The 23,541-nt window shown below is 46.1% G+C and overlaps 1 protein-coding gene across 1 annotated transcript; it reads right to left on the reverse strand.

The window, feature by feature from the left end:
- Positions 1-6,745: 6,745 nt before the first annotated feature.
- On the reverse strand, positions 6,746-11,150 carry LOC146187467 (uncharacterized). Its single transcript, XM_084608210.1, has 2 exons — positions 10,353-11,150; positions 6,746-7,138 (listed from the first exon to the last, which is right to left on the reverse strand). The coding sequence occupies exons 1-2, from the start codon at positions 11,148-11,150 to the stop codon at positions 6,746-6,748; spliced, it is 1,191 nt and encodes a 396-aa protein (XP_084464336.1).
- Positions 11,151-23,541: the final 12,391 nt, after the last annotated feature.

The following is a 23,541-nucleotide window of genomic DNA, read 5'->3' on the forward strand; positions in this document are numbered from 1 at the left end:
GTAGTTCTCCCTCAATCCGTTTCATTTTCTTTTTTTTCTTTGTGACCTTCAGTCGTACCTTCTTGAAGCAGAGCTCATTTGCAACTGGAGCCTCATCCTCCTCACTTGCAGTTACATCCTGTTCCTTAAAATGTTTCTTGAACCCTTTCGATGCAGTGCAGTTTTCGCTTCCTTCCATTTCTTAATCCTCAAGGTTAGGATCTGCACTGTCACCTTCATCCAAGCTTTCGTGCTCACTGCTATTTGAAAGCTCCTCATCCCGGTCACTCATGTACTCAGCCATGGTGTCATCTAATAAGGAGCTACAATCCTGCCCTTCTTCATCTTCAGGCGTAGAGTACATGAATGAGCATTCTGGCTCGACCACTGCCGTTGCAGCTTCTGTGCAACCTGCCGTCTCGGAGGGCACAATCTCATTTTCCTGAGAAATTGTAGTTCTAGTAAAGTCTTTTCTTTCTGAACTTTCCGTTGCGGGAACGGGCTGTTCCACAACCTTATTCTGGCCGCTGGAGCTAGTGTTTACAGCACCGGAGGCTGTCAACGAATCGGTTGTTTCACTGTATCTCCTAATATAAGGAAAGGTAACCTCCGGAGGCTCGGTGATACCTTTCAAACGCCGAACTTCAGCCAGCTTCTTGAGAAGGATATCTCTCTCTTCTAAGAATTCTTTTTCCTTTTCTGCCTGCTTCCTCAGCCATTCTTTTTCTCTTTCGGCTCTCTTCCTGAGCCATTCTTTTCCTCTTTCTTCTTCTTGTCTCTTTGCCTCTGCTTGTTTTCTCAGCCATTCTCTCTCTCGTTCTTCTCTTTGCCTCTCTCTTTCTTTCTCAGCTTCTTCTAGAACCTCCCTTTCTTTTCGGTCCACCCATTCTCGCAGTTCAGCTCCTTTAAGACCTTCCTCTAGGCCCAACGCAATAATCTCTTTGAGATTCATCTTCTATCTGAACTGCTTAATGCTAACACATAGCACTCTTAATGGACCTTACACAACCGCTTCAGCGCGGTACCTCTAGCTATCGCTCTGTTGCCACTCTGTTTACGACCTCTTCGTAAACTCTTCCAACTCTTTCTCCGTCCTCTGAGTTTGAGTGCACCAAACGTCCTGTCGCGGACGCCAGAATAATTGTCACCCGTTAATAATTAAGAAGGTATTATTAACGATGCGCCCTTAACGGTGCGCACACTCCCAGACACCCTTTGAGTGAGTGGGGGTAGCTGTTCCGGTCGCAAAGGAGATGCCCTCGACCTGCGTGGCAAGCTCAGCCGGAATTCAACTACCTTGTGGTGACAGAAGGGGGTGGTCGTTTGGTGCCCAGCGATCGCCGGTTCAAACCAGAGAAAGGATCGGAGTCAGAAGTAACAAACAAAACACAATTTATGCACAGCAAGAGACGATACAAAGGAATACACAAGATCACTTGAAATACATAGACGAGAGGTTCACAGAATACAAACGCTAAGCATGCAACTACAGTATGATTCAATAACTCAGAAGCTTTACAATAGATCAAACACGAGAGAGTTACATAAACCAACACCAAATTGTTCACCGGGCACTGTTGCAGTCCGACGCCTCAAGAGTCACGATGTGGCCGCCATACGAGACGAGCGCCGCTCCCTTGAAAGTCCGTGGGCTTGCCAGCAGCGGGTGATCCCCGGGAGTCCAGCCGACGCACAGGCGAGCACGTCGCAAGACACTTGACGAACTGACTGACTCGCTGACTCATCAAGCGGCGCGGTCTCTTTAAATAGGGCGCGCCGCGTCTGTTTGTTAGCACGCGTTAAAGCTAGCGCGCACACACACTTAGCTTCGCTGGTTATAGCGCTCTCTCTTCCTCCCGTCGAGCCGCGCGTCGCCATTGGCCAGGTCCCATAGAAGATGCTGGAATTTTCTGGCTAATTCCAGTCCGATGAACCACCGTCCTCCCCGGGCAATGGGAAAGAGGGTGACGGCAACGCGTACAAAGCTACGCGCTCTCCCGCGCAGGGAAGGGGACTTTTCTCACAATGCCTTCCACGCGACGCCGTGCGGGCCTCGCGCCGTACCGGCTTGATGAAAATGTGCGCCGATTTCGTGACAATGTGTTCTTACGAAAAATCACTTTTACTAGTGTCTAATATAAACAAAATTATGCTATTCTATGTTGTATAATAATAACCAATGTATAACTTGTTTTTTTTTTTTATCTTAAAGGGAGGGACAAAAGCGGGAAAAAATTATAAGTGTATTCTGCTCAGTACTTCTTGCTAACTATTGTATAACGCTTCTCTCAGATCATTGTTTTTGCTCGGTTTGTAACTTCATGTACTGCCCCACTCACACAATGCTCCCATGTTGAATGGGCCTGTGAGTAACTTGAATAAATAAATAAACAAAAGAAGACCACCCTGAGCCTGGCCGTGCGTTCCTTAGTAAGCAGAAAAATCTTCCATGTGGGTCCTAATCAAGCTCCACGTTGGGCGCCATTTGTGGGCGATTCCCTTTGCCCGAGGAGCACACGAACTGACTCGAGGCAGGTCGTGTAAATAGGGGTTTATTCCTCATATTTCCGAAGATCAGCGGTGTCGTGGTCGGGAGCCAGCAGCAGGAACATCTGCACTAAAGACGATCTGGTGAGGTAGAGGGAGAAGCGACGGCGCGCGCCCCCTTTATAGCCCCGCGCCGTGACCGTTTTTCCCTTCACGAGCGGGGAGAGGGAAGAGGTAAAGTGGCGGCGCATAGGTAGCCGCGGGAAAGGCGCTCCTTTCAGTAGTGGCTGGCGCGGTCCGCACAACACATGAAGGTTTTGCCATGTGCTAACTCAATTTTCAAATTTTTTCTGCGATCTCTAAAAGAAATTCGCATTATGAATATTTAACGATTCTCTGCATCATTTTTTAAAAATTTCTGGATGATAGGCTCGAAAACTGCTCCCAAATAGGCCTACCAGTTATTATTACAGGAGATTTCAACATACGTTATTAGCGGAAACAAAGGTCCAGATTTTCTCCACGTGCTTGATATCTTCTGGTACCAAAAATTTAATTGACATACCGACTATTTAGACAAGTACGTCCGAAATATTGTTGATCTATATATGTCTGACCATTACCACATATCCGATGTGGGATCTGGTGTGCTCATATCAGGCATTAGTGACCACTTGCTTATTTTTATATTTTGCACTGCTAAAGTTTCACACTCGCCTGACCCTTCTTGTGATGTCGTTTTTTACAGACCTAATAATGATGAAAGAACCTCAATCTTCCATAAACTAATGGCTACTGTAGACTGGACGCTGAAAACCATAGATTGGCACCACATTTTTGAAAAATATAAAGCACCACGATAAGCTGTTTACAGCACTTATTGAAACAAGACAATAGCAATATGTTAAAGAATTTAAAGAAAGCTTCGCAATAAATTATTTATTTTATTTATTATTTATTTAACAATACTGCCGCTCTCAATCGAGAGCCTAGCAGACGGGCAAAACATATGTTATGTTACAAGCATACAATATAAAAGAAATGAAAGAATTCTAAAAAGTTCCAATAAATGCGGACAACAAAGTATACAATTTTTGGGAAAAACAACCGAACAATACTCGCAACAGTAAGGCAGCATTTCATAAAATCAAAGAAACAAACAAAATAAAAAGATAACGATAGTCGATGTACCCCATATTAATCCTACGAATTGTTAGTAACGTGTGAAGGCAACCGGGAATAAAAGTAAGAAGCATTAATGATCTCATGTGATTAACTCTAGTTGGGTTACGAACTGCGACAATGAATTTGCGTTTTTTAGAGATGAGCTTAGCTGATTCCATTCTCTTATCGCGCGAGGAAAGAAAGAGTACCTGAATGCGTCGTTAGAAAAAGAGTATTCCGTTAGCGCATGCTCGTGGCGGTGCCGTGTTATTCTAGACAGTGAATGCGATATGTACGTAGTTGTATCAATTTTGTACTGGCCGTGTAGTAGTTGATAAAGAAATTTTAGTCGGGCTTTTTTTGCTCTAGTCGATAATGTGCTTAAATCTGAACGAGCTAAGAGAAGGGAGGGTAAGTCTGTACGCCTGTATTTGCTGTGAATAAACCTTGCTGCTTTTCTTTGCACGCGTTCGAGTTTAGCTATGTTAGTTGCTGTATAAGGAAACCAAATTGTGTTAGCGTATTCAAAAATTGGTCTGACAAATGTTTTATAGGCCAGAAGCTTAATATTCATTGGTGTGGTCTTTAGGCGTCTTATTAAATAAAATAATTATTGTAGTGCTGTAGTCGTAATATTATTTATGTGTGCCTCCCAATTAATATTTGATGTCAGTGTTATTCCCAAGTATTTATATTCATCAACCTTTAAAAGTGGTGTACCATTAACGCTGTAGGTGAAGAGAGAGGATTGCTTTTTTTCTTGTAATTGTCATGGCTACTGATTTTTTAACATTAATAGACATTTGCCAGAGGGAGCGCCACTCGGATACCCTGCTGAGGGATTCGGAAAGGATGAGATGGTCATTGTGGCTTTTAATTTCTTTGTATATAACGCAATCATCCGCGAAGAGTTTAATTTTGCACCCTATATTATTCGTTATGTCATTGATATAGATGAAAAATAGAAGTGGGCCGAGAACTGAGCCTTGTGGAACCCAAGATGTGACAGAGACGGTATCAGATGGCGTATGATCGACTATAACGAACTGTCAACGATTTGTTAAAAAATTTGTTATCCAAGCAGAAACTTCTCCCTTTCCAATAATGTTCTCTAATTTTGCAGTTCACTTGTTATGACTCACGCAGTCAAAAGCTTTAGATAAATGAAGTAGAATCATGTCGACTTGTGAACGGTTGTTAATGCAAAGGGTTAGGTCATAAACTACTTCTGTTAGTTGTGTGATGGTTGATAACCCAGCCCGAAAACCATGTTGGTGAGGAGATAGTATGTTTTCACGTTCTAGAAATGTGGTTATATGTTTGAAAATGATATGCTCTAGTATTTTACATGAAGTGCTTGTCAATGATATTGGTCTGAAGTTAGCAACATTCATTTTGTCTCCTGTCTTGTGAATCAGTATTATTTTAGCCATTTTCCAGTCATGCGGTACGTTACCAGTTGACAGCGACTTACGAAAGATCTGTCCCAGATATTTGCTACACCATTCAGCATATCCTTTAAGGAATTCGTTCGAAATTCCATCAGGGCCGTTGGATTTTTTGGGGTTAATGTTGAGAAGAATGAGGATTCCGGCATCTGTTATTATTAATGGATCAAGTACCGAGGTATGAGGTAGTGGGAGAAGAGGAAGTGTACCGTTGTCTTTCGTAAAGACGGACTGAAAAAATGTATTGTAGCTATTAGCCATTTAACCTCTCTCTTCTTTTGTTAAGTTTGTTGTAGGCTGGGTATTGCGTAGATGTTTCCAGAATCTTTGTGGGCTATGCAACGAGGAGCTGTGATCAAGAGACACAACTCAAGGCCGTCCAGCAGGTCTCGGCAGCTCTAGAGAGGCAGCGACCGAGCGAAACCGAGGAGAGGGGGGGCAGCACCCCCAAGAAGGGGGCGGCGGCCCTCTCGAACCCGCGGAAGTAGCGAGGGACGTAACAAGACCTCAAGGAGCACAACGCACGAGACTGACGTAGTGGCCGCGTCACGGTAAAAGCTTGTCCTCCCTGCTTGGAGGGAGCCTAACCTATTCTGCAGGCATTTTAAATAAAAGTTGTTCCCTCTCTCTCTCTCTGGGAAATTTTACACTGTAGTAATGTTGTTTTGAGTGTTTTAGTTTTTCCTTGAATTCTTGTAATGCAGATTTCAACTTGGAAGTCGTAGAGGGTGTCGGGTTGTTTTTGTTGGTCTTGCGAAGCCGTTTTACACGTCGCTTAGCATGGATAACTTCGCGCGTGATCCAGGGATTTTTCAGGTGTTGTTTATTCTGTTTCATTGGAATGTAATTATTTACACAGTCTAGCAGAATATTCTTAAAATGAAGCCACAATTAATTCACATCAATGTATACATGAGTGGCTTTTTCTTGGAAGGATGGAAATTCATAAGCTAGATAGTTTAGTATGCTTACGTCATCTGCTTTATTAAAATTAATAAAACTTTGAACTGTAGGAGGGCTAGTAATGGAGTCACTGAGTGGGAATGTGCATATAGGTATACTGTGGTCAGATATACGTTCGAGAATGTCCAATTCTATTTGGTTGATTTGAAAATGGTTGCTGAGAAGTATGAGGTCGAGGATGTTTTTCGTTGTACCTTGAGTGCGAGTGGGATTAGAAACCACTTGATGTAGGTTAAAATTTAGCATCAAGTCTATTAGCGCATCTGAAGCTTCTGATGCGTGATGCATTGTGTCGGCAAGGTTAAAATCACCCGCAAGAATAACCCTGGATTGATGGACATGACGCTCCATGTACTCTTGAATGGCTGAAAGGCATGGGCTGTCAGAAGATGGACAGCGATAAACGCAACCGGTAACAATGGTCATCCCGTCGCATAATATTTTACAGAAAATGGCTTCAGCGTTAGCCACATCGGGAAGGACAAAGGGAAGGCATTTTTTTATCAGTAACGCTACTCCGCCACTCCATGAAGGCCGGTCTTTCCAAATGATTGCGTAGTTTGGTGGGGCAATTTCGTGATCGAATACAGCAGGTGATAACCATGTTTCCGTGATGGCCACTATATCTGGGTTATAGTCAACTAGTAGGTTTTCCAATTCCTCGGTTTTATTTAGAACACTGCGGGCGTTTATGTTTATCAAGGTTAGTCTTTTGATTGTGCGGCTCGGTGGGTTGTTCGACGGATTGTTGTGCTTTCTGAGTCGTTTTTTTGCATCGGCACTTTGTCGCTCTTCTCTTCGTCCCAAATATATGCGCGTTTGTTAATGTATAATTTGTCGTAGGAAAGTGATACCTTTTCTTTTCTGTCGCGGTTTGGTTTCGCACTGTCCCAAAGTTTCTTCCGTATATCTCGCACTCTTTTCGAGAAATCTTCCCCAACTGAGTAGTCGGTTCCTTTAAGTTTGTATCCTCTTCCTAATACTGCTACTTTTTGTCTGTAGTCCAATAATTTCATTATTACTGGCCTAACCTTACCCGTCGCGGGCTTCCCTAGCCTATGTATTCTTTCTATTGCCACTTTTTCGAGGTCTAATGTGTCAACAATAATATTGTGCCTGACGGTGACTATGTTGCCTGCCCTATCACCGAGGTCTTTCTTGACCGCAACGTCGTTCTTCCTCATCTCATCGTACGCGTTACACAGAACAACACCTACCTTCCTATCCTGAACTTCAGTCTGTCACCCCAAGTTCTCCCCGAAGGAATATCCCTTGCTACCTTGTCTTCTCTCACAGACTGCACCATTTGTGCACTCAACCCTGGCCCACATTCAAGCGTCCTTCCAACATCCGTACTCCCCACCACAATTACCGACCCTATTTCCGCAATGATTGCCTCTGACCTCAGCCCCGAACACGCTCAGGACCTGCACAACCTTTTGTTATCCTTCTCCGACATTTTTGACTTTGCTGCCGGTTCTCTGGGCCAAACATCAGTTGTGACTCACCGCATTGACACCGGCGATGCAAAACCTGTACATCAGAGGCCTTATCGTGTGTCCATTTCTGAGCGCCAAGTCATCCAGCAGGAGGTCGACAAGATGTTGGCCAACGATATCATCGAACCTTCGAACAGCCCCTGGGCTTCTCCTGTCGTGCTCGTTAGAAAAAAAGACAACAGTTGGCGCTTTTGCGTCGACTATCGACATCTGAACAAGATTACAAGGAAAGATGTTTACCCGCTGCCGCGAATAGACGATGCCTTGGACTGTTTACATGGAGCCCGCTACTTTTCTTCTATCGACCTTGGTAGCGGCTACTGGCAGATTTCTGTTGACGAACAAGACCGCGAGAAGACAGCTTTTGTCACACCCGATGGTCTTTACCAATTTAAGGTTATGCCTTTTGGACTTTGCAACGCCCCTGCTACGTTTGAACGAATGATGGACTCCTTACTCCGCGGCTTCAAATGGACGACTTGTCTATGTTACTTGGATGGCGTGATTGTCTTTTCGCCCTCGTTCGAAAGCCATCTTCGTCGCCTTTCTTCCATCTTCGCACTTTTTCGCCGTGCCGGACTTCAACTGAACTCAAAGAAGTGCAGTTTTGGTCGCCGCGAACTTAAAGTGCTTGGCCATTTGGTGAATTCCACCGGCGTGCAACCCGATCCTGACAAAGTTCGTGCTGTCAGTGCTTTTCTATCTCCCCGTTCACCCCGTGATGTCCGCAGCTTTTAGGACTGTGCTCTTATTTTCGCCGGTTCGTCCCAAACTTTGCCGCTGTTGCTCGTCCTCTCACCAATCTCCTGAAGAAAGGCGTTCCTTTTTCTTGTGGACCACAGAAGGCTAACGCATTCTCCAGCCTCATCGCTGTTCTCACCAATCCTCTGTGTTGGCCCATTTCAACCCGTCTGACCCGACGTAACTTCGCACCGAGGCCAGTGGCCACGGGATTGGTGCCATTCTTGCACAGCGACAACGCGACCAACACTGCGTGATTGCCTACGCCAGTCGTCTCCTGTCATCAGCGGAACAGAACTACTCTATTACGGAACGGGAGTGCCTGGCTCTCGTCTGGGCCGTTGGAAAATTCAGACCCTACTTGTTTGGCCGACCATTCACTGTAATTACCGATCACCACGCCCTATGTTGGCTCTCTTCCCTCAAGGATCCTGCTGGCCGCCTCGGCCGCTGGGCACTGCGCTTGCAGGAGTATACCTTTTCCGTTGTATACAAATCAGGTCGGCTCCACCAGGATGCAGACTGTCTGTCCCGTTATCCCGTCGATCCCCCTTCTTCTACTGACCACGAGTCGGACCCCTGTGTGTTCTCTATATCGGACTTTTTTCACATAGCCGACGAACAGCGCTTGGACCCAACCCCCAGTTCTCTTATCGACCGCCTCCGCACACACAGCCGTGACTCTTCCCTCGCCCTGTTCTTCCTTCATGGGAATACGCTATACCGCCGCAACATGCGACCTGATGGCGCTGAGCACTTGCTCGTCGTTCCCCAACACCTACGTTCTGCCGTTCTAGAACAAATGCACGACGCCCCTACAGCTGGTCATCTTGACCTCTCACGCACATACGACCGCGTGCGCCGGCGTTTCTTCTGGCCTGGACTCTACCGCTCTGTCCAACGTTATGTAGCCGCTTGCGACCTCTGTCAACGCCGGAAGAAACCCCCTGTGCTGCCACCTGGACACCTGCAGCCGATTGCTATCCCGACTGAGCCATTTTCTCGTGTTGGCCTTGACCTCCTAGGGCCCTTCCCCGAGTCCTTGTCAGGAAATAAATGGATCGCTGTGGCCACCGATTATGCCACGCGGTACGTGATCACTCGCGCCATTCCAAACAGCTGCGCCACAGACGTTGCTGACTTCCTTTTGTACGACGTCATACTACACCATGGTGCTCCCCGTCAACTACTTACCGACCGTGGCCGCTGTTTCCTTTCCCGAGTTGTTGAGGAAATACTTCGTTCTTGCTCCGTTCGGCACAAGTTCACCACTGCGTACCACCCTCAGACGAACGGCCTTACGGAGCGTATTAACCGCACACTCACCGACATGCTCGCCATGTACGTATCCGACAGTCATCGCGACTGGGATATTAGTCTGCCATTTGTCACCTTTGCATATAACTCTTCGCGTCATGACACTGCTGGGTACTCTCCATTCTATCTTCTCTTTGGACGAGACCCCTTACTGCCCTTCGACACTTTGCTTCCCGCCGCTGGCCCCATCACAACCTATTCCCGCGATACCATCGCCCGAGCCGACGCTGCTCGCCAGATTGCTCGTCACAATCTCACCGTCTCTCAAGAAGCTCAAAAACGCCGCTACGACGCTCACCACCGCGATGTGCACTATCCTCCCGGATCTCTGGTGCTGCTCTGGCTTCCGTGCCGTCGTGTGGGATTGTGTCAGAAACTTTTGCCCCACTACACGGGTCCTTACCGTGTACTACGCCCAGTGACCGACGTGACCTATGAGATTGCACCGCTCCACCCAAAGTCACCGACTGCTACACCCACTTCCGAAATTGTACATGTCGCCCGCCTCAAGTCATATTACTTCCCCTCCACACCGCACGCCTAATACGCACCGGGACGGTGCCTTTTGCCGAGGGGGGTAGTGTTACCGGGAAACGCGGGACTAAAGTGTGCTCACTGACAAAGACGACGATCGAGGAACGCGGGTACGACGAAGCGTTGAAAAAGAGAACGACGCTGAGAGAGTAGATTCTGCACGGCTACCGAAGTCTTAGCTCGAGTTCAGCCCATCGCAGTGCCGTCACATTAAGTACATCCCCGTAACAATATCATTATTAGCAGTTTCTTCGAGCGACTCGCTTGTTTCTTCGTCATTTTCTGGAAGACCATAAATGATTAGGTTAGACCGCCTACTGCGATTTTCTAAATCGTCAATTTTCTTTTCAAGCGCTTCTATGACTTGATTCATGTCAGGCATTTGTTGCTGGCAAGCCTCAACTTTACTTTCAAGGGCAGCAAGTTTGTCTAGTTTGGTTTCCATGTCGGTCAAACGTTTCTCTTTTATATCTTTTATGTCAGCTGCAATGTCCTTCAGTTGTTTAGCAATTTGGTTTAGGTCGGGGCCAGGGTTAGTTTCAACATCTCCACTCAGCAGCAACAATTTTTTCAAGGCAAGGGCGACATCAACAACCTCTAACAAAAGAGATGGGCACGGCAGCACTACCAGAAAAGGGTCACTTGAGCGGATGCAATATCCGAAATCTTTCCTTACCTGCACAATGAATGCAAACGGGTTGTCAGCGTGCCGCATGCTGGCAGTGCCACCGTGCCCAGTGGCCGAGTACGCCCACGGTAGGCTGTATATAGCTGCGGAGAGCGGTGGCGTTGATAGTAGACCACGTGCCAAGAGTTCCGAGCTTGTTGTCGTCCGGTGGTGATGGTGCGGTTTCCACGATGTAAGCGGTGGCAGATCCAGCACTCGGCTTGTGCTGGCGTAGAATACCTGCGCAGTCCTGGTCACCCGGGCTTGCGCTGTTTCTCCATCGCCGGTATGAAGCAGCAGGCCAAAGGACAGCTGCACAATGAATGCAAACTGGTTGTCAGCGTGCCGCATGCTAGCAGTGCCACTGTGCCCAGTGGCCGAGTATGCCCACGGTAGGCTGTATATAGCTGCGGAGAGCGATGGCGTTGATGGTAGACCCCGCGCCAAGAGTTCCGAGCTTGTTCTGACATTAAGAAAGCGCGCAACAGTTTTTATGGAAAGAAGTCTGCGGGTGATTTTAATGGATCGATTGGTGCATAGCGCTAAAAAGACAAGGACACAGCGAGACACACAGGACGGGCGCTAACTTACAACTTACAACTTACAGTTGTAAGTTAGCGCCCGGGATTATTAAAATCAAGAGTGGAAGCGTGGGCTAGTTGGTGATGGTTCGATTGGTGCATAGCGCTAAAAAGACAAGGACACAGCGAGACACACAGGACGGGCGCTAACTTACAACTGTAAGTTGTAAGTTAGCGCCCGTCCTGTGTGTCTCATTGTAAGTTAGCGCCCGTCCTGTGTGTCTCGCTGTGTCCTTGTCTTTTTAGCGCTATGCACCAATCGAACCATCACCAACTCGCCCACGCTTCCACTCTTGATTTTATTAATCCCAGAAAAGTTTGCAAACTGCAAATCCGTTAACCTCAAAACGCCAATCAGGATGTTTTATTGGCTCTATAATTGATGGAAATCCATTCTAGGGAGAGATGCTAGATTTTATGAACACATTTTATAATCAGCAGCTTCAGATTGCATTTCACTGAACAAATGTTACTCAGCACCCAAACAGCGCCGAGAATCACAAAATCGGTCTTCTTGTTCCGCACCACGGAATTGTAAATCGGAAGTCTACTGATGAATCTTAGGAACTGTTGTGCGTGTGGAGAGAAATGAATCAAGTCAGAGACCTTAAAGTTACTTCCCCATATATTCAGTAAACCACTTACTCATATATGCAATCTAAATATAAGCACTGAATTACTTCCCGGCAAACAAAAACATCAAAAATATCTGGAATTCACAAAAGAGGCAATCTAAATGACTTGGGCAATTACTGATCTATTTCTGGTTCGCCTATTTTCTCTAAGGTCATAGAGCAAGTTATCAGTGCGCAGCTTCGAAATTTTTGTGAGGAAAACTACGCTATCAAGGATGGTTTCCAAGAACCTCAAGTGCAGAGATGGCTTTGTTAAATGTAAAGGATAAAATAATTCGAAACTTCGGAGAGCAGTGTTATACAGTAGGGGAGATTCTCGATTTTAGGAAGGCAGTTGATTCGATAAGGCACAATACCTTATTAGGAAATTTATCTTATGAAATTAGAGGAATAATATTTCAATTATGTTATTTAACAAATAGGATTCAGTATAGATATGTCAACCAGGCTAAATTAAACATTTGTCATATAAGGTATGGCGTATTCCAGGGATCCATACTTGGCCTGTCGCAATTTTTTTATACATAAATTACATCATCATGTATCCAGCACACCTGAAATATTTTATGCGCAGTTGACATGAACGTATTTTTTCATAAGAAATGTATGTTTAACAGATCTCTCTGAGTGGCTCCAGATGAATAATTAACTTCAATTAAATACAAAGAGAACTAAGTGCCTAATACTTCGCCCCAAGAACAATCATATTGAATCATATAATTCATATTATATATATTGAATCAATATGAATCATATTGTTTAGTTCGGAATCTATTACTTCCTGCTTGTGTGGGCAGCAAACACAAAACTCAAACAGAAAGCATGTCACATCCTATGAACGAAAGTTCTCGCCTCTTTGAGAACGCACATTACCTATGCCATTCTGTTTCACTTCTTCAAAAGTATCGATTACTAAATATTACAAATAGTACAAAATACCGACGAGCATTAACCACCCTTAAGCAAAATTAGTCTGACTGTGCTGCCCTTTTCCAGAAGTAGCTTCTGATGTAACATCCGTACAATAGGTAGAACAAGAGGAAGACGTCTACACGGCTACACGGTATCGGCAAGTGGACGTGGCTTCGTCTGGGCGAAGACAAGCCACTTGTCGAAACGTTGGGTCCACCTGCGAACTGAAGCTCCCCCCCCCCCCCCCCCCACTACCTTTGTTAAGGGATTTTTCATATCTGTACAATATGCAGCACGAAATCTGCAAAAACGAAAAATCTCGTGAAAACTAGGACACGCAGAAACTAGCATACCAGTCTCTGATTTCTCGAATAACCCTTTTATTTTCTCCATGCTGAAGGAAAGTTTTCCCTCCAAACATTTAGAACAAATATATTCGTGCACTTATTGTTGCTCTAAGAAATGTAATTGGAGCTCTGCTGTACGCTTTACTGATTCTATTCATTTTCTTATCTTTTTTTTTGTTCTGTTTGCTATGTGCGGTCGCTTAACCGGTGTTCTGTGTTGGTTTGACCTTTCAATAAATTTTTGTATTTGAAATTTGAAATTTTATTCCACAACAAAAAGACGCTGCGAGGAGGACAGGAAAAAGCTGTGTGAACAGCTTGAAAAGCCCTTACCCCCTAGCACACGGGGTAGGACACAAGCGTGCGGCAAGAGAACACAGTCGCATATGACAACATAGTTAAAAAAAAAGTAAGTATAAAACAGGCAAGAAGATGAAGAAAATCATGTGACAACATTATACAAACAATAAACGCAGCTCTTTCGGTGATATATTTGATATGTCAATGTTAGCATCCTTTATCATGTGATTCAGAAGTGTAGGCAATTTAAATTTTAACATTTGATTTCCATACTTGGTTCTACAATTTGGAACATACCACACCTCAGGATGGCGCACATTATAAGCAGAGATGTTTTTCTCTAGCCGTGCTAGGTTAGCGATGGCATCATTACTTTTTATTAAACTGAGTTTATATAAGTGGCATAGTCTGCGATCGTTCATCGATGTAACTTGTATAATGCGGTACTTCTTAAACAGGCCTGCTGTGTGCAAGCGATATGGAACTTTACATGCGTGGCGTAAAGCCCTTTTCTGCAAAACAGTGAGTTTGCTAATATTTCCGACTGTTGTTGTTGCACATACAGAAAACGCATAATTTAATAAAGAGGCAAATCATCATCATCATTCTCATTATTTATTATTTCCCTAAAGATCCCTATCAGGGACATTACATAAGGGGGGGGGGACAACAGTGAGAAAGTGTCATAGATTGCCATAAAAACAAAGGAAAAGAATACAAAAATGCATAACATTGACAAATTTGAAAAAACAAAACCGTTAAGGGAAGAACAAAAGTAAGGAAGCCGGTACATTGTACACAAAATACAGATAACCATGTAGCAAGGCATAACTAAATTACGATATGTAGTAAAATCAACTATAGTAAACAAAAGTGGCAAAAAGATGAATTACAGAAAATTAGACCTTGACACAACAGTGCACGCAAATCGGATTGCTAATAATGGACCGCAAAGAAAAACTGTCTATGGCAGGTCTAGATGATCAGTGAGTAATTGCCTAAATTTGGAGGGACTAGACTCGGTAACAATGCTTTCGGGAAGTATGTTCCATTCCTCTATGGCGATGGGGAGGAAGGATTGGTTGAAGCCGTTTGTGGAACCATGCAAACGTTGTATGCTACGGGAGTTAAATAGACGGCGAGATGAGCGGAAAGGAGGGCGTAATAAGTTTTCTCGGAGTGCAGGAATGTTGAAATACAATTTATGTAGAAGACAAATGATCGCACGTTTCCGAAGAAGCGCTGAGGGCTGGAGGCCGAGAGATGCTTTCAAGTCAGTAACGCTGTGTCAAGATGAATACTTGGAAGTTAGGAAGCGTGCTGCGCGATTCTGGATGGCTTCGAGTGACTGGATCAAGTAGGCCTGGTGGGGGTTCATATTGCAGAGGCATATTCTATTTTCGAGCGAATGTATGTTTCGTAAGCTAGTTTAACTGATGGAGGGGACATAGCCAGTGTTCTTCGGATGAATCCAAGTGTTCTGGAGGTTGTTGTGACGCTGGGACTAAGTCGACCCGGTCTTCACTTGGTAGCGTGCAGAGACTCCGGGTTGATGAAGGATTGAATCTTCGAAGTTGGTAAAATATATACAAGCAGGTTTAATGGCACTTTGAGAAAAGTTATTTACATGAAAAAAGGGTATATCAAAAAAATGACAAGCGTTAAGAGTTCATAGCGAGAAGCGTCTGGATGAGCCGTTTACCCAGGGCTCAGAGCCTCATTTCGTGCTCTGCAACGACCTTAAATCCCCTATGTCCAGCCCCTCTCTGAAGATTCTGACCAGTCAGTTCCAGGGCACACTCCTCAGATATCGACAACCAATCGAACACATCACTGCACTGATGGTCTGATGCATTGACTAGTCCAGTATTGTTTCGTCGGGCGTGGTCACTTGTTGTCGGGTTGAGCTTGGGAACGGCGAGCAGGTAAATTTCGATTCTTCTGCAAAGATCCGCTATGTTGGTTCCGGCAAGTGGATTTCCTTCTCAGAAACCCAAGTGTACGTGCGCGCCACGAATACTGCTCCCAGCATTGTCCCTTTGCGGCAATTGCAACTCTTTCCTGCATTCACGGGAAATCCTCTAATGGCCGTAATCCTCATGCTCCTTTCTTCTCCTGTACGTCAGCGGACGTGTCACTCCGATCGTCTCCTTTGGACAATAGGCATTCCTCACTAGACAATAGCGCCTCTCGACGGGAAGGGTGAACAGTTGAACAAAAGCACTTCCGGCTATTTGTCACAGGGCGACGTTTCTTTGTATTTTTTTATGTTCCCTTGACAGGGCCAACTTGGCAGTTGTAGGATCACGACAAAGCAAAGCATGCTCACACAAAAAGATTCATGTGAACATGCTCACTAAGAGCCTTTGCACAAACAGCACATATCAATACCATGCCTACAGCGCACAATAGTGCGCGCAAGCGCGGACCATGCACGGTCACAACAGCCTCCTCCCCCGCCAGAAGAGTCACGGAGGGCAGCAGTCGCATCTGCTGCATGAAGAGACGACTTAATGGCCTGCACATGAACGCTTGAAGCTCGCTGTCGCTTGTCGCGTTTTCTTGATTGTCGTAGGTCAAATTGCTTGAGCTGTCTCTGAAACTCAGCCACATGTCTAAGCAAGCACTCGGCTCCCGTCTGAAGAGACCAGATCAAAAGAAAACTGCCATCGTTGTCCAAGAAAAGCCCACACTCAAGACGCTCAGGACCCACGTGTGCCTAGAAAACCAAATGTGCTACTTTACATAGTCACACATATACAACGCACGAAAAAAAAAGAACCTGAGTATCAATTTGGATACATGGTGAGGAGCACCTCGGACCGCTTAGAAACAGCGGCTAAGCGCGTCCGCGTTCCCAGTAAACTTCTCCTTTTTGTATCTTATTTCAAAATTGTACTGCTGTCATATCAAGCTCCACCTCAGAAGGCGACTGTTCTTCGATGTCGCAGATTGCAGCCAAGCCAGGGGACAATGGTCCGTCTCTGCGATGAATTTGGCCCCTCCAAGATAGCACGGCAATTTTTGAATGGCCCATACAATGCAAGCGCACTCTTTCTCTGACGCGCAATAAGCCCTCTCTCTAGAGCTCAGATTTCTGCTCAGGTAGAGCACGGGGTGCTCATTACCATCACACACTTGCATCACACACTGGACCGTGAATTCTCGGTCGTAGTCTGGAGCTCGCAATACCGGACGGCTAATCAGCACAGCATTCAGGTTTAAGAAGAGGCTTCCTTTTGTTCGTCCCAGACTACATTTGTCGGTTCTGTCCTGCGGAGAGCGTCGGTCAGGGAGCTAGCCAAAGCTGGATAGTTAGGGATGCAGTGATTGTAGTATCCCGTCATCCCCAAGAATGCCCGAATTTCCGTCTTCGTGCTCGGCCGCGGGTAGTCTGCTACCGCAGAAATCTTAATCTCGCTGGGTTTCCTGAAACCTTGGCCTACATTGTGACCCAAGTAGTCCACGGTCGCCCTTGCCAGGCAACATATCTCGGCCTTTACGGTTATCCCAGCGTGACGCAAAAGGTTCAGTATAGCTCTTAGATGTACCATATGGTCCGCCCATGAGTCGGAAAAAAACCGCAATGTCATCTAAATAGGGCACCCCGAATGTTTCACACCCCTTTAAAACCCCATCCATGAGTCAGGAAAAACAAAATGGAGCATTTTTGAGCCCGAAACTCATCATTGTTGGCTGGTAGCTGCCCGCCGGAGTGACGAAAGCCGCGTATCTGCTGGCGCGTTCACTGAGCGGTACTTGCCAGTATCCTAGAGTAAGATCTAGCGTAGTCACATAGGCCGCTCGACTGACCTGTTCTACTCTCTCCTCGATATTCGGAATAGGATACACTTGATCCCTGGTGAGAGAATTTAGCTTTCGGTAGTCTACCGCAGGCCTAGGGTCTTTACCTGGAGCTTCTACCAAGATCATAGGCGAAGCATAATCGCTTTTCGAGGGTTTTATTACTCCCAATTCCAGCATGCGAGTTACTTCCCTATCCAGAATTTCTCTTTGCATTGGAGAAACTCGGCAGCACCTTGATCGCTCTGGCACGTCTGGAGTCAGCTCAATATCGTGCTCAGTCAAATCAGTCCTGCCTGACCTGTCCACGAAGCAGGACTCAAACTCTGTTATTAGCTCGCCAGATCGGACAGCTGAGATTTCTTTAGTTCTCCTCTCTGCTCCGTCTTTTTGAGAAGCTCCTAAGCGTTGCTTTCTTCTCCGCTGAGGCAAATCAATTTGTCACCCATCTCCTCGGGAAGGTTTAACGTTAGATTTACCACGGCTTCCCTCTGCACATAAGGCTTCATAAGATTTCAATGATAAATGCGCAATTCTTTACGCCTACCGGGGATTTTCACTACGTAGTAGGTGTTACAAAGCTTTGCAACGACTTCAGCAGGTCCTTCCCTCTTTATATTGAGCTTATTCTGCCTTGAACCTCTCAGCAACATCACCTGGTCCCCGATACGAAACGTCCTTTGACGGGCTGACTTATCATAGTACACTTTGGAACGAGCCTGGGCTGACTTCATGCTGGCCTCAACGAGTTCCTTAGTGTTATGTAAGCGATTCAAGAGGTTCAGAATGAATTCTACTACTGTTGGGTCTTCTCCGCGCCCCTCCCAGGCTTCCCGCACCATTCGCAAAGGTGAGCGCAGTGACCTTCCGTACACCAACTCGGCTGGGCTAAATCCAGTGGATTCGTGCGGCACTTACTGCAAAGCGAAAAGTGCTGCAGGCAGGCAGGTATCCCATTCGCGCTTGTTTTCATAGCACAGTCCCCTAAGGACGCGTTTGAGAACAGAATGCCATCTTTCTACGCTGCTGCTCTGCGGATGGTGGATCGAGCTGTGCACTAGCTTAATGCCGCATCGCTCGAGAAATGCGGTGGTGAGGACACTTGTGAAAACGCTGCCCTGATCACTTTGGACCTCGGAAGGGAATCCAACTCGGGCAAACACTGACAGCAGCGAATCCTCTACACTCTCGGACGTCACCTCGCGCAGCGGAACATCCTCTGGAAACTTTGTGTCTGGACATAACATAGTGAGGATATAACGGTACCTTGACTCTGTCACAGGAAGTGGCCCAACTACGTCTATTACTAACCGGTGAAACGGCTGGGAAATGATTGGTACTAACACCATCGGAGCTTTCCACTTATCTTGCGCCTTTCCAACCCGCTGGCACGTGTCGCATGACCGTACAAAATTTTCTGTGTCCTTAAAACATCCAGGCCAATAGTATTCTTGCAACAGCCTCTGCTTTGTTTTCCTTATTCCAAGGTGACATGACCACGAGCTGCCAAGGGAAAGTCGCAGTATGTCTTCGCGGTACTTTTGGGGAACGACTAATTGGTCCCGCTCTACTCCGCGCCTATCCTTGAATAAGCGATACAGCACTCCCTTTCTCATCTCGAAAGAAATAATATTTGCTGTCTTAGTGGCGCGGTGGCGCTCCCTTATCTCCTGTATCTTGGGATCATTGGCTTGCTCCATAGCTAAGTCCTCTCGGGTTCCACTTAGAAGTCTCGTGCGATTACTAGACACTGGCGGCAAGAGGTTACTCTCAAGAACGTCCTCATTCCGAGTCTCATCAAGCTCACTTTCAAGTTGACTTATCTGAGATGCCTCGCTCTCAAAGTTTTCTGACCCGCTTCCGCATCGACCACAGTTTTAACTGCTGTTTCCTCTGCTGTGAAATTTTCTGGAATGAGCAGTGTAGCTAGTTCTCCCGCCTTTGAACGTGTTAAGGCTTGCACAACTCTGTCTCCGAAAAGGATGCCCCTCTTTCGCAGCAGCATGTCCGGATAGCACTTATAGGAAGCTTTCCTGAAACGGCAGCCTCGGTTGTTAACTCGCCGAAAGGGCCCTCGATGACCATGTTCGCGATTGGCAAGCACACACTCTGTTCCTCCACTACCTGGCGGATTCATGCACACTGTCCTGTATAGTCGAAAGGCGACACATACGCCGGATGGACAACAACCATCGTTGCGGCTGAATCGCGCAGTACCTTGCAAGGCTTCCCGTTGACTACTAGGCCATTCATGTAGGGTTCCAAAAGCTTCATGTTTTCATCGCAGTCACTGACATACGAGAAAGCAATCTTTTCTTTCCGGCAGTTGACGGCGATGTGACCCTGCTCATTACACCTAAAGTATGTGAGCGGCTTCCTAGCCTTAAGCTTGTTCTTTGTGTTCTGCGCGTTGTTCACTTCTCCACTTTTCTCACTGCCGTCCTTTCTAAAGAGTTTGCCCGAAGAAGCCTTCCTTTCTTTGTTTGCAAATCTAGCAAAGTGAATTTCCTGACGGTTATTCACACTCAACTTGGGATTGCGGGGCCTATTCACGGCTGGTTTGCTGAATTGTCGGCACGAAGCGTACTCCTCAATGAGTTCGGCAGCTTCAGTTGCCGACTTATTGTCGCCTCGGTCCTGTAACCAATTTCTTTCTTATTCTGGGAGGCAGTTATAAACCTGCTCCAAAAGAATTCGCTCGACTACAGCCTCCCTATCACTGTAGGAATCAGTGCTCTTTAGCCACTCGCCCAAATTGACTCTTAAATTGTACAGGAATTCAGGGTAACTCTCATCCCTGGACTTAGTAGCTTTCCGAAAACGTTGTCTGAACGCCTCGGCGCTAAGCCTATACTTTCTCAGAAGGCAAGCCTTGACCTTCTCGTAGTTGTCCGCGTCCTCCTTGCTTAGCCGCGCGGCAACCTCCGCTGCCTCGCAGGGCAGAACCGTCAATAATCTCTCAGACCAAGTGTCTCGCTGGAAGGACACTTTTTCACAGGTTCTCTCAAAGTTAGCCAGATACAGATCGATATCCCCTGATATCACATATGGCTGCATGTACTTTGACATCTTGAAATCTGCCTCCTTGTTTAGAAGAGGTACCGCTAGCTAGGGACAATTGCCCGACCTCTTGTTCAACTCTACTTCTAATTTCCGGAGCTCAATTTCTTGCGCCAGCCTTTTTGCTTCTCTCTCAATTTCACGCTCATGCCTCTTTTCCTCTTTTTCCCGCTCTTTCTGCTGTCTGAGCTGCTCCTCCTTTTTTTGTCCGATGAAGTTATATGCTTCACTGAGCTCCTCATAATCGGTTCCCAAATCAGTGATTGCCTTTAAAATCAAGGGTTTTCGTGCCAAACCACTTGTATAAATTCCCAATTCCTCACACAATAGCAACAGTTCCGGTTTCTGCAGCTTTTGTAGGTCTATGATCGCTCCTAGTGTCGGCTACTTCCAAGACAACTGTGCAAACTACCAAACCTAAAAGGCGTTTCAACACTCTTTACCAGTTCTAAACTCTAACCCTGATCTAGAACCTGGTCCACATCAGAAGAAAAGCCAAGCACTCACCCACACATGCGATCGATGTTCCGAGCTGCTCTCTTATTGGCCGATTGTTGCTCCTGCTTGTTGCTTGAGATGCCCTCCGATCACCATATGTTGTGGCTCGTAGCTTCAGATGCCGCCTCCGATCACCAGATGTTGTGGCTTGTAGATTCTGATCCACCTCCAATCACCAGATGCTGTGGCTTGTAGATTCAGATCCCAACGCTGGTCACCAGTTGTCGTGACGCTGGGACTAAGTCGACCCTGCCTTCACTTGGTAGCGCGCAGAGACTGCCGGTTGATGAAGGATTGAATCTTCGAAGTTGGTAAAATATTTACAAGCAGTTTAAAGGGCACTTTGAGAAAACTTAGTTACATGAAAAAAAGGGTATATCAGCAAAATGGCAAGCGGCAAGAGTTCATAGCGAGAAGCGTCTGGATGAGCCGTTTACCCAGGGGTCAGAGCCTCATTTCGTGCTCTGCAATGTCCTTAAATCACTTATGTCCAGCCCCTCTCTGAAGATGCTGACCAATCAGTTCCAGGGCACACCCCTCAGATATCGGCAAGTAATCGAACACATCACTGCAATGATGGTCTGATGCATTGACTGGTCCAGTATTGTTTCGTCGGGCGTGGTCACTTGTTGTCGGGTAGAGCTTGGGAACGGCGAGCAGGTAAATTTCGATTCTTCTGAAAAGATCCGCTATGTTGGTTCCGGCAAGTGGATTTCCTTCTCAGAAACCCAAGTGTACGTGCGCGCCACGAATACTGCTCCCAGCATTGTTCCTTTGCGGCAGTCGCAACTCTTTCCTGCATTCACGGGAAATCCTCTAATGGCCGTAATCCTCATGCTCCTTTCTTCTCCTGTACGTCAGCGGACGTGTCACTCCGATCGTCTCCTTTTGACAATAAGCATTCCTCACTTGAGATTAGCGCCTCTCGACGGGAAGGGTGAACAGTTGAACAAAAGCACTTCCGGCTATTTCTCACAGGGCGACGTTTCTTTGTATTTTTCTTGGCGTTTCCTTGACAGGGTCAACGTCGCAGTTGTAGGGTCACGACAAAGCAAAGCATGCTCACACAAAAAGATTCGTGTGAACACGCTCACTTAGAGCCCTTGCACAAACAGCACATATCAAAACCATGCCCACAGGCGCACAATAGTGCGCGCAAGCGCGGACCATGCACGGTCACAACAAGGTGCTAGCACAAAGTTTCGTGATATGGTCCACCCAAGTTAAATTGTTCGTTATTTCAACACCAAGGTACCTGTACGAGTTTGTTGGTGATAATGCAGTGGAGTTTAGGAAGTATGGGAAGTGAATAATGGAACGTTTACGTGAAATGTGCATGAATTTACATATTGAAATATTAAGCTGCATGAGCCAGTCGGAGCACCATTTCTGGATTTTATTGAGGTCGGCTTGTAAAAGTTCCTGTTCGGTATTATTGAAAATGCGGCGATAAATGACGCAATCATCCGCAAAAAGGCGGGCGGATGACGAAATCCCATGTGGCAGGTCGTTGACAAAAACGAGGAAAAGAAGCTGGGCGAGAACGGAACATTGGGGCACTCCGGAGATAACATCAGTAGTTTCGGATGCATGACCGCCAATATGAGTTGCAGGATTTGGCTTGTGAGATGCTTAGTTCCCTTGAGAACCTTAGCAGGAATGTCTTCAGGTCCGGGAGATGTAGACGGCTTGAGGCTGTCAATGAGTCTTGATATTCCCTCCGATGAAATGGTAACAGGCGGCATTGAAGGGAAATTCCGGAGCGGTAAAGTAAAGCTGCTTTCGGCTGGCTCGAAAGTAAAAATAGAGGTGAAGTATGAATTTAATGCGTCAGAACGCTCAGAAAGCGGGACATGTGTGCCATCGTGTTTCTTTAAGGATATATTGTAGGAGCTGTTATTATTTGGTATCAGCAAATTCCAAAACTTCTTGGGGTTAACTCGCAATATACCTTGAAGATCTTTGCTATATTAGTTTTTTTTTGATGACCGCAATAACGTAGTGTATTGGCGAAGGCACTCAAAGTGCTTTTCACATTCAACAGATGATCCGGAGTTCTTTGCATCACGAAAAAGGTGTTTCTTTTTACGTGATAGTTTTCTTAATGTATTGGAATACCATGGTTTTGTAGCATCCCCGCGGATGCAGATAAGTGGGACGTAGGCGGCAATGAGCGATAGGATTTTGTGTTTGAAAAGGCATCAATTTTTGTTTACGGATCTTGTAGATATAGATAAGTGAAATGAGGTAAGGAAGTGTTCGAGGTCGAAGTTTATGCTCGCGAGGTAGGCCTTCTCATAATCACGGATGTATTTACCGGAAGGTTGGCGGGTTGGGATTTCAATTGTAAGATTAAAGAAAAGGAGACAGTGATCACTCAGGCCACTGGAGAATGAAAGGGATTGGACTAATTCCTGAGTAGAAACAAGGAAACAAGGATGAGGTCGAGAATATTTGAGCCTCGGGTTGGCTGATTAACTGCTTGGAACCAATTGAAGTAAAAACGAGTTCCAGGAAAGCTTTAGACTGGCGAGATGACGCAGTCAGGGCCTCCCAGTCGATGTTGGGGAAGATAAAATCGCCGCACAGTATACGATTGGCATGA

The sequence above is a fragment of the Amblyomma maculatum genome, chromosome 6, assembly GCF_055883805.1.
Source record: "Amblyomma maculatum isolate TAMU_Amacu chromosome 6, ASM5588380v1, whole genome shotgun sequence".
NCBI classification, from domain to species: Eukaryota; Metazoa; Arthropoda; class Arachnida; order Ixodida; family Ixodidae; genus Amblyomma; species Amblyomma maculatum.

Excerpts from the sequence above, each read along its gene's own strand:
- LOC146187467 (XM_084608210.1), bottom strand. The coding sequence starts at position 11,150 with ATGCGGCACGCTGACAACCAGTTTGCATTCATTGTGCAGCTGTCCTTT. Across the intron at positions 7,139-10,352 it reads ATAATGATATTGTTACGGGG|ACATTAGACCTCGAAAAAGT; the intron begins ATGTACTTAATG and ends ATTATTGTTGAC.